We start from the raw sequence: 11,190 nt of genomic DNA, 5'->3' as shown, positions 1-11,190 counted from the left end.
ATGTAATAATGCAATCTTCACATCAAGTTGTTCAATTTCCAAGTCCATGGTGGCAGCCATGCCAAGCACAACTCGGATCGAAGACATCTTGACCATCGGAGAAAATATCTCATCATAATCAATGCCCTTTTTCTGACTGAAACCTTTCACAACCAATCTGGCCTTGTACCTTGGATGTGAGGTGTTTTCTTCAGTCTTCACTCTGTACACCCACTTGCTCTTGAGTGCTTTCTTGCCCTTTGGCAGATTCACCAACTCATAAGTATCATTCTCATACAAGGAGTTCATCTCATCCTGCATGGCTTCTGACCATTCTTCTTTGTTCTCATCAGACATTGCCTCCTCATAGCATGAGGGCTCACCTGCATCTGTCATCAACACATATTGATGTGGTGGATATTTAGAAGAAGGAATGTGAACTCTTTCACTTCTTCTTTGCTGCTGCACTGGTGGTGAATCGGGTGGATTTTCATTGGCATCATCATTACCAACTTCATCATCATCATCACTTGATGGCTGCTCGTCACTTTGACTTGTACTTCCTTGGTCAGTTGCATCTCCACTGTCTTCAGTGTCATCATCTCCCCCATGATTGTCATGCACGAGAGGAGGATGGATTGGATCCATGTTGACCTGAGGTGTGTTGGTCATTGGCTTCTCTGGTTTTCCAATATCTTTTATTGTTTCATCTTCAATGAACACCACATCTCGGCTTCTCACAATCTTTCTATTGGCTGGATCCCACAACCTGTAGCCAAACTCTTCACTTGGTTGGGTGAGGTAGATGCACTGCTTTGTCTTGCTATCAAGATTGGATCTCTCGTCCCTTGGAACATGTACAAATGCCCTGCAACCAAAAACCTTCAAATGCTTGTATGATACCTCCTTCCCTGACCAAACTCTCTGAGGAATATCACCTGCAAGAGGAACTGAGGGAGATAGGTTAACCACATACATAACATTCATCAAAGCTTCAACCCAAAAGGAATTAGGTAAATGAGCATGAGAGAGCATAGCTGTGACCCTCTCTGTGAGTGTCCTGTTCATTCTCTCTGTAAGACCATTGGGCTGAGGTGTCTTTGGTGGACTCTTCTCAAGCCCGATGCCAAACTTTCTGCAATACCTTTCAAAAGGACCTCAGTATTCACCACCATTGTCTAATCTCACACACTTCAATTTCCTGCCAGTTTCTCTTTCAACTTTGGCATGTAACTCTTTGAAGGCTTCAAGCGTCTGGTATTTGTGTTTCAGCACATACACAAAAAACTTTCTGGAATGGTCATCAATAAAAGTCACAAAGTATAATGCTCCACCATGAGACTTTTCAGTCATGGAGCAAACATCAGTATGCACAATATCAAGAACATTTTCTGCACGATGTGGAGGGAGTGTACGAAATGCAACCCTATGTTGTTTGCCAACAAAACAATGTGCACAGGATTTCAAGGATATACCTTTCAACTCAGGGAGGTACTCCATGCGAGCAAGAGCATGCATGCCCTTCTCACTCATATACCCAAGCCTCTTGTGCCACAATTCAACCGAAATGTCTTTTTCAGCAATGTTCAACACCTCATTGCACAACTTGGCCACAATCAAAGAGCCTTTGGTGAGCTTCCATTTTCCTTCACCAAAATAACTAGGATGTTTGATATCATCAAGCTTGCCCACTGACAACAAATTCAGCCTTATGTCAGGAACATGCCTCACATTATCAAGCACCAATCTGCAACATGTGTTTGTTTCAATGCATATAGAGCCCTTGCCAACAATTGCTGACGAACCACTATTTCCCATCCTCACTGGGCCAGTAACACCACTAGTGTAAGATGTGAAATACTCCTTGTCTGATGTGATGTGGAAGGACGCACCTGAATCCACAAACCAACTCATGGCATCATCACGAACAACACTATAGCAATCTTCACCTTCAATGACTAGATAGTCCTCATCTGTTGCAGTCATGGCTGAACTGCTCTCAGCCTTTTGCTCGGTTTTCTTTGTGAGTTTACCCTCTGCAAGCTCTCTTTTGTACTTCCTGCGCTCGCTCTTTATGTGTCCCGGATTGCCACAATGAAAGCAAGTAATATCTTTCCTCTGTTTTGACTTTGATCTCCCCCTGGATTTGCTTTTGCCTTGCTGAAATCTTGTATTGCTGCGTCCACGGTTCTCATTCTTCCCATGGGTTTTAGCCACATACGCATCAGAAGAAGAGGCATCACCCTTTTCCTTCTTTCTGGCTTCTTCATTCAGCATACTATTCTTCACCATCTCCAAGGTCAGCTTCCCATCCGGAGCTGAATTGCTAAGTGATACAACAAGCGTGTTCCAACTATCAGGCATGGAACTCAGCAACAATAATGCTTGCACCTCATCCTCAAAGTTGATCTTCATGGCTGAAAGTTGATTTATATGGCATTGGAAGACATTCAAGTGCTCAATCACACTTGTGCCATCTCGGTACTCAAGCTTTGCAAGTCTTTTGATCACTAAGGCCTTGTTCATTGATGTCTTCCTCTCATCTGCCACATCTCATAAGCATTTGTGTCATTTGCAACATGGTGGAAAATATTGTGGTTGATGTACAACCGAATCATACCTACTGCCTTTCTGTGCAACACTCTCCATTCTTCTTCCGTGACACCTGTGGGTATCTTGTCTTTCACAATTGGCTCATAAAAATCCTTGCAATAAAGGATGTCTTCCATCATGGGCTTCCATAATGAGTAATTTGAAGAATCAAGTTTTATCATGCCACTTGTAGTAGCGCTTTCTTCCAAGGCCATTGTGAGCAGCACTTCCAGCAACAATCAAGCAACTAGGATTAACAGCCTCCTAAGCAACCAATGCTCTGATGCCACTCTGTTGGGGATTAGCACACATATGCACTTGTGGTTAACTGAAAACTGCAGCGGAAACAAAGTAATCTCAGCACCACATCATGTACTAACTCAAGGATCATTGCTTAGCACGGAAGGAAACATATGCAACAACATATATGGAGGCAAAAAATGTTACTCAGCAGGCAAGACACTCTTCAGCCCAATGTCTTGAGGTGAAGAACAAATGTCTTCTCAGCAAGTGGCTATATAAGCTATCTGTAGAGATGGAGGCCACATGGGCACAGATTCTGCGTAATAAGTACCTTCATTCCAAAACGTTGTCTCAGGTGACAGTGAGGCTGACGGACTCGCCTTTTTGGAAAGGACCGATGAGACTTAAATCAGTTTTTTTCAATAGGACAAAGTTTATAGTTGGAAACGGTACCACTACGAGATTCTAGGAGGATACATGGCTAGGGGAAACTCCCCTCACGCTTCAATTCCTTCGCTTTATAGCATTGTTCAACGAAGAGACGCTTACGTTGCAACAGTACTTCAGTCCACTCCTCTCAATATTCACTTCAGGAGGACGCTAGCCGGAAACCGTTGGGAATCCTGGCTCCATCTCGTGAGAAGACTGATGGATGTTCAGCTTTCTCAACGGCCCGATCAGTTGTGCTGGAAGCTAACTAGGAATGGAGAGTTTACGGTTAAATCCATCTATCTGGATGTTATCAACTCTAGCTCTATTCCTAGTTCGAAACATGTTTGGAAAGTCAAAGTACTTTGAAAATTAAAGTGTTTATGTGGTTTGTACATAAACAAGTCATTTTAACAAAGGACAATTTGGCAAAACGCAACTGGACAGGATCTACAAGATGTAGTTTTTGTGATCGGGATGAATCCATCAAACACCTCTTTCTTGACTGCCCTTTGGCAAAATTTTTGTGGCGGACTGTTCACATTGCCTTTAATATTACTCCGCGAAACACTATCATCACGTTATTTGAGATGTGGCTTGACGGGATAGATTCCGAAACAGCAAGACACATTCGTGTAGGAGTATGTGCTTTATTATGGGCAGTCTGGAATTGCAGAAATGATTTGGTCTTTAACAGAACAACAAACATTCATTTTTTGCAGGTTATTTTCCAAGCCACTGCATTGATCCGTATGGGTCGCTACTCACTCCGACGGAGGCCACGGAGCGTACGGTTACTGGATCTATCCGATGGGAGATGGTAGCTCGGGCTATTTTCAACCGATTTGGATGGTGGTTATGTAATAGGATATGCAATTAGTTTTCTTATCTTTCTTATGCCACCCGGTTGTGGCTTTACCTTTCTTTTTGTGCTCTTTGTGAGCATTTTTTCGTTCTTTTGTTTTGAGACATGATGACTTGTGTTGAACCTATTTATTTATTAATAAGTATGGCCGTATGCATTGTTCTGATGCAGGGGCCGGGGAGCTACCCCTTTTCAAAAAATAAAAATAAAAAAATCAACAAAGAGACACCAGATTTTTACGTGGAAAACCCCCCAACTTGAGGGGAAAAACCACGGCCGAAGCCACCCAAATCCTCTTCCACTATTATCAAATGTGGGATACAACAAGTTCTTTTCTAGACAACACTAGAGGATCTCATACATCAAGATTTCCGAATCTTGGATGAACACAACAAGATTTGGGGCTCAAGAACTAGGGATTGGAACAATCTCACCAAAGATGGTGGGACCGAAGCTTGAAGGAGACAAGATAGTGGATCTGAACCATCACAACCTTGGGGAGCAGCTCCCTTTGCTTCTTCCTTCAATCTTCCTCTTCTTCCCCTCTCTTGGTTTTCTTTCTTCTTCTCTCTTGGAGGATGAACTGATTTTCGTCACATTTGGTGGTGGCTGCTGGATGGAGGGTAAAGCGTCCCCATCCACTCATGTGCAAAGTCCAAAATGACCCTAGGTCATGACCCTAATGGGTAGTGGGCTTCTGCACTTCTTTGGGCTGTCTAAAAGGCCTCAAATGGTCATCTCCTCACAGCCCACATGAGCAGGATATATCCCAACAGTCATCCAACCAAACAGACGGTGGCTTCCATAACTAGTTAGCTTAAAGGAAATTGTATTAAACTCCCTATTACAGCCAGGGCCGGCCCTGAGGGGGGCACCAGGGGCGGGTTCGGCTCAGGTGCAGGGGTCACCGCACCTATTATGGTGCAGGCCCAATCAGTGCTTGCCACATATGCTTGTAGGCCCAGGCTATTAATTGTTAATTCTTTTAATCCTTCTCTGGTCCCGTTCGTTTCGGACGCTCCATTCTTTCTTCAATTTCACGATGAACTTCGCCGGATTCACACAGCACACAACAGCATATGCTCGATCGTCACCTTCCTTAACATGTCATCACCTCAACCTTTCAGACTAAAACGTGATGTATTTTTTAATGGACATGTGCTCAGAGCATGCAGGCACTCCTAAATGCCATCGACTTGAGTACACACTCCTCGATGCCATTGATCAAATGAGATCTATAACGTTGTTTTCTCATCATGCTCGTGCCCAACTCCGACCGACCAGTACTTTTGAGCATCCGATGGAAAGATTCTTCAGCAGGTTAGCAAGCATGGCGAACGGTCCTCGAGCAGGCACTCACCGTGGGCCGATGGAGATTAGCTGTTGAATGGACAAGCAGAGATAAGTATTTGCAAGTTTGCAATAGCAGCAGTGAAGAGATAATAATCGACAAGGAAATTGGAGAGAGAATGGAGATTCCGAAACGAAAGGGATTAGAGGAGGATTAAGAGAATTAATAATGAATTGCCTGGGCCTACAAGCATACGTGGGACGCACTGATTGGGCCTGCGCCATAATAGGTGCGGTGACCCCTGCACCTGAGCCAAACTGCCAGGGGCGGCCGCCCCGGGCCCCCGATGTCCAGGGGGCCCCCTCCGACATATGCTGCAGGCCCATGGCTCAGGACCCAAGGAAACCAAGGACTCTGAGGCAAGTAGTCGGTAGCCCGCGAGTACGTCTAAGATCATCATGTTTTCTTCCCCCATCGAGTTCGCATGTGGACTGGTTTGCGGAGGTTTCGGCAGATCCGTTTTCGCCCTGGATGTGAGTCGCATGCCGGCGACTCTGGCGTTCCGGCCTCGTGCAGGCCGTCCTCACCATCAATCCCGAGTCGCTCCTCCAGTGAACCATTGAACTCCACACAACCAATTTCTTCGACGCTGTCATGCAGGTTCGAGTGCAGAAAGTGAGGAGATTGATTCATGCGTGCTTGTTTCCATCCAGATACATACAGTATGTTGATAATTTGTTGAGTTTTTATTTATCTTGTAATTTTTCTTCATAGCAGGGGGATAACTCCGAATTATATATGAGGATTCTGGAGTCGACCTCACGATCTACCATCTCAAGAGTCATCTTCAGGTGTGTATGCGTGGGTACAATGATGTTTCTTTTCAGTGTACTCTCTCTCTCTCTCTCTATATATCTCTCATGTGTGGTCTGATTTGTGATTTTATTTAGCTCAGAAATTCATGCTAGGGAAACGGCAATAAGTGTTTTGTGATCACCCAGCCACGGATGCTAAAATTATTGAGAATTGATAAATTACAAGGACATGCATATTCATTCTTTTGTTTCTATATCTTCTTAGTTCGAGTAAATAGCATAAAACTACTAGTTTACAGGCAATGGTTCCAAAAAACTACCATTTTTTAATTTTTCTCAGATAACTACCAAATGGGCGGTCGGCTGTTTCAAAAAACCCCAAATGACCGTTGCTTAAAATTTAAACATGTTTAGGACAGGTCGGGCCCGCACCTAAACAAACCGTCTGTTTGACCATTAGGTTGACCGTTAATTTACAAGTGGGTCCCACATGTCAGTGTCTCTATCTCATATGTCCTCACTTTTTACAAAATAGCCCCTATAAACATTTCTGAAAAAGCAATCGGGTCCCTGCTCCAGATCACAGCACCACTGGCGCAGTTCCTCTCGACGCCGCCTCGTTCGGCCGGCGAGCCGCGCCGGCGGCCCCCGGAGCTCGCCATCGCGCGACCTGTCTCTCTTTCCTCTCCCTCGCGCCGGCTCGAGGTGGATCAGGCGGCCGGCGTGTTGGGGTCCAGCCGGAGCTCCTTGCCCGCGGCCGCCGTCGACGCCTTCGCCGGCCTTCTTGAGCTCTCCACCGCCGCCGATGCGTACAGCCTGCGCCGCTGCTGGAGCGTGTGCCTCCCGCTGCCGCTGCCGGCTCTGCCGCCGGCCGTCTCCGTGCCCGAGCTCGCGCAGCTGCTGCTCGCGGCCATGGCCGCCACCGCGTGTGCCCTCCGCTGCCAGGCCCGGTGAGCTCTGCCGCCGGCCATCCCCCAGCCTCCGTCTCTCCAGCCACTGCTCCGGGCGGCGGCTTGCACACAAGCCCCCCATGGCGCGCGGCGCGACCGCGTGCGGAGCCCCATGGCGTGCAGCGACAGCCACGGGCAGAGCCCTTTGGAGGCTGATTCCAGGGACTCGATTGCTTTTTTTAAATGTTTGTAAGGGCTAATCCGTAAAAAATCTATGAATGAGGCGCTGACATGTGGCCCTCACAAGTCAGTTAACGGTCAAACAAATGGTCAACCAAACGGTGTGTTTAGTGGCGGGCCCGACCTGTCATAAACATGTTTAATTTTTTAACAAAGAGAATTTGGGGTTTTTTGAAACAGCCAACCCCTGACTTGGTAGTTATCTAAGAAAAATTAAAGAAAGTAGTTTTTGGAACCATAGCCTGTAAACTAGTAGTTTTATGCTATTTACTCTTTTAGTTCAAATTTCTAGATGAGACAGTCATAATTTTATCTTTTTGAGAATCGTATCATCTTTCTTTAAGTAATAGACTTTGCGGTAGAGAGACCATTAGGTGAAGCTCTCGGCCACACACGGCAAACAACTTCATGTTTCGGCGACGAGTGCACTAGCATGTGCGCCTCTTTATTACAAGATCCTCTCTTGTAAAGAAAAGGGATATTTTCCTATGGCTTGCTTGTCAACGTAATCTCCTACGCGCCGGTCTGCCCATAGTGGCACCACCATTGATGACACTTGTGCTTCCATAAAATCACTCCTATGGCTCCTTGAGTCCTCCACCGTAGCTTTGCTGTCGTGCTTGCCCAGAGAGGCATCTATATTCACCTTCGCACAACCAGCATGGGGAGGGATCCAGAAAAGGACTGTCGTAAGTGGCTTTTCATCAACGAAAGCCGAGGAAAATTTGAAAGGGCCTCGAGTTTTAGTTTCGCCCCGGGCCCTCAAAAGCTTAGGACCGGCCCTGATTGCAGCGTTCAATGTAAACCTTTCCGAAATCTTACAGTGTTCAAGATGTATAGTAGGCTGCTTTGAGGAACGCACAAAGTTTAAGGCCGATGCGTGGACACCTGTTCTCCTTTTTTGAGAGCTCTCTATCTTTTTTTCTTTTAAGAAATTGGGGCTCTCTTCTTTGCCAACCAAGGGTCGTAAAACCCAACCCGGCCCGGGCCCGTCGTAGTAGGCCCCCGAGAGAGAGAGAGAGAGAGAGAGAGAGAGGGGGGCAAGGGCCTCGGCCTAACCCAACCCGGCCCGGCAGCCAGAGGCTTCTCGCGGTCGGTCGCGGCAGTAGAAAAGATCTCCTCTTTCCAGTCTCCACCACCTCCACTACGAACAAAAAAAAAGAAAAAAAGGAAGGGAAAAATCTCCCGGGGCGCAAGCAAACGTGACGCCACGCCTCACTCCGTCCCTCGTCCTCGTCCTCTTCCTCCTCTCCCCACTTTCCCCGTTAATAATTCGGCAATCGATCGCTGCCGCCGCCGCGACTGCGACTGAAGCCTCTGCTCCGCTCCGCTCGCCGGTACGGATTCCCCCAGCCCCTCCCTCGCGCCCCGGCCGGCCGGGGTTCCGATCGGATCCCCTCTCGCGCTTCGTCTCCGGCCGGCTGCTGGGTTTCCAGGCCGGCCGCCGGCCTGGCCCCTCCTCTGCCCGCTCCCGTCCAGCTAGTCGATTAACTGCTCGTGCCCTGCTGATCCTGCCCGGAGTGTGTAGTAGTAATAGACGATACGTTCACTGCACTTGCTCTGTTTCTGAACTCTGTTACTCCTGCATAGTCTTGTAGCTTAAAGCAGCTCCTCTAATATCGCATCTGGACAGTGCGCTGCTTATTACAGTGATCTAAAAACGTCTTATATTCGTTCACAGAGGGACTACTTTTCTAGTTTTTACGGATCAGTTGTTGTAAATTCCCAGTCAGTCACAGGTAACTGCGAAACCGCACACATCAATTTTACACTACTGAACAAGTGTGCCTGCTCTGTTTCTGAGCTATGTTACGTCTGCATATTCATTCTTCTGGTAGCTTATCACAGCTCCCCTATATTGCATCTCGACAGTCCACTGTTTACTACAGTAGTAGTTATTTTAGTTTTTACGGACCAGTTATTCTAAAAAATTCCCAATCGCAGGTAAGTGCGAAACCGCACAGCTTAATTTTACACTGCTGAAAAGGGTGCAAGTTATGATTCCTTTGCTTAAGCCTGCATGTCTCTAGCTAAATTGCCTTTCATGAGTTTTTCTGACTTTGGTCGATCTCTGCAGCTGGAAGATGGAGCCTGACCAGAGTGGCACCGGGCAGACTTCTCCCCGCGGGAACGACTGGGAGGTCGTGCAGCTCACCGCTTCAAACTACGCTTCTGCACCTGGTCCGACGAGAACTGAACCTTCCGACGAGGAGGCTGAAGGCCAGGTGTATGACGCAGAGGGGGGTGATTCCGCAGCCGCGTCGCTGCTCATGTCTGGCCATTTCTCGGTGCCGCAGAGTGAGGCTGAGAAACTCCTCATGGAAGCTGATACTAGCATATATCAGCAGGAGGCGCGCGGCAGCCAGTATGCAGTTTCTGACAAGGGTGGAGATGGTATGTACGAAGACCAGCAGGAGAAACTGAAGGACGACGGTCTTGACAGGATCCCATCCTTCGACAAAGGGAAAAGCCTTTCCCCTGTTGATATGGAGCCTGACGATGGGAACGCATTGCACAGCATTAGTCAGGCTGGGGAAGACCCAGTTACATTCTCATCATCTGGTTACAGTGCAACGGAGGCTGAGAAAGAAGTTACCGAGAGTGCCAAGGAGAAGACTGAAGAAAATATAACGCTCCAAAATGTCGACCCTGTCACTGATTCGTCCAATGTTGTTGCTTCCGGTGAGGAGAGCAAGCCTGACGGTTCTGGAGCCCCACGCAATGCGTGGTGGCAGAAGCAACTTATATCGCTCTACAGGAGCGCTAAAGAGAGCAACAAGCTCTGGCCTATCGTTGTGGCTGCTGCCGCTTTGATGGGGATGGCATATTTCCGGCGGCGCTGGCAGAAGGGCAAGCTGCAGCTTCAGCAGGTCAAATTGCAACCTGCCAGCAGCAAGGAGGTAATCGTGGGACGCCTTCCTTTTGATCATACTAGCCAAATTTTCCATGCAACTGAACAGACTAGTTTGGCCTGAAATTCAGGTAGGTGATAGCATATATATATTTGTATCTCAAAATATTATTTGTGCTGCTTTCATCAAAGTTCTCTTTTGTTCAGGTAGATCATAGTTATCTATATAGCTGCAAGGAAAAAAAAATAGATTGTTGCCTCTGTCATTGAGATACTATTACTGATTGATGAACCATGCATGTTCTTTTCCCTGTGCTTAAAAGCTCTGCCTGTTATCTTCTCTTATGTTGGCCGTCCAATATTATCCGGATAGTATTGCGAGGAAACATCAGATTCTTGCCTTTCTAATTCCGATAGTACTATTACGGGTTGTTGGATCATCCATATTCATATGTTCATTTTATCTGTGTGCTTAAAAGCTGTGCTTGTTACGTTTTGTTGACTATCCAATATTGCCAGAATTTCCAAGATATCTTGACTTCAGTAACTCCTGTCTGAGTTAGTCTGTAGCCTATGAGAATTTCATTGACATTTCTATTTCAGCAACTTTTGTTAAGTGTCAATTTTGCACTATCATGTTCGGATTTAGTGTTCCAACTGGTAGCCGAGTTCTAATAAACATCAAACACTTGTTTACTTTTCAGAGAATCAACCAGGCCACCGTACCGCTTAACCGAATCAAGGACATTCTTGTCGCTGGCAACCACCCGAGTCCGGCTACTCATGGAAATGCTCGATTGGGCTGATGATGATAACCATCCCGCCGACGGATGATGTATCCTGAAACTAGTGTATGCAATGGAGAAATACCCGATGCCGCAGAACGTATGGACGTTTATGCGTGCTGGCTGTGTAATTAAACCCCAAAACTCCTCCTGGGTATGTAAATATACACGAGTTTTGTGTGGTTGCTTTCCCTCCTTTGGGAGAACTCC

The 11,190-nt window shown here is 46.8% G+C and overlaps 1 protein-coding gene across 2 annotated transcripts; it reads left to right on the top strand.

The window, feature by feature from the left end:
* The first annotated feature begins 8,474 nt into the window (after positions 1-8,474).
* LOC109742559 (ATG8-interacting protein 1) lies at positions 8,475-11,190 on the top strand. Of its 2 annotated transcripts, none has more exons than XM_020301659.3 (3): positions 8,475-8,681; positions 9,422-10,244; positions 10,900-11,190. In XM_020301659.3, exons 2-3 carry the CDS (start codon positions 9,429-9,431, stop codon positions 10,999-11,001), a joined length of 918 nt encoding a protein of 305 aa, XP_020157248.1. In that variant the 5' UTR covers positions 8,475-8,681; positions 9,422-9,428; the 3' UTR covers positions 11,002-11,190. The 2 variants fall into 2 exon arrangements, with proteins under 2 accessions (XP_020157248.1, XP_020157254.1); XM_020301665.4 differs by having other exon boundaries at positions 9,422-10,326.

The sequence above is a fragment of the Aegilops tauschii genome, chromosome 6 (genome assembly GCF_002575655.3).
Source record: "Aegilops tauschii subsp. strangulata cultivar AL8/78 chromosome 6, Aet v6.0, whole genome shotgun sequence".
Taxonomy (NCBI): domain Eukaryota; kingdom Viridiplantae; phylum Streptophyta; class Magnoliopsida; order Poales; family Poaceae; genus Aegilops; species Aegilops tauschii.
Note: the sequence above shows the minus strand (reverse complement) of the source record. Positions and strands in the feature narration are given on the sequence as shown.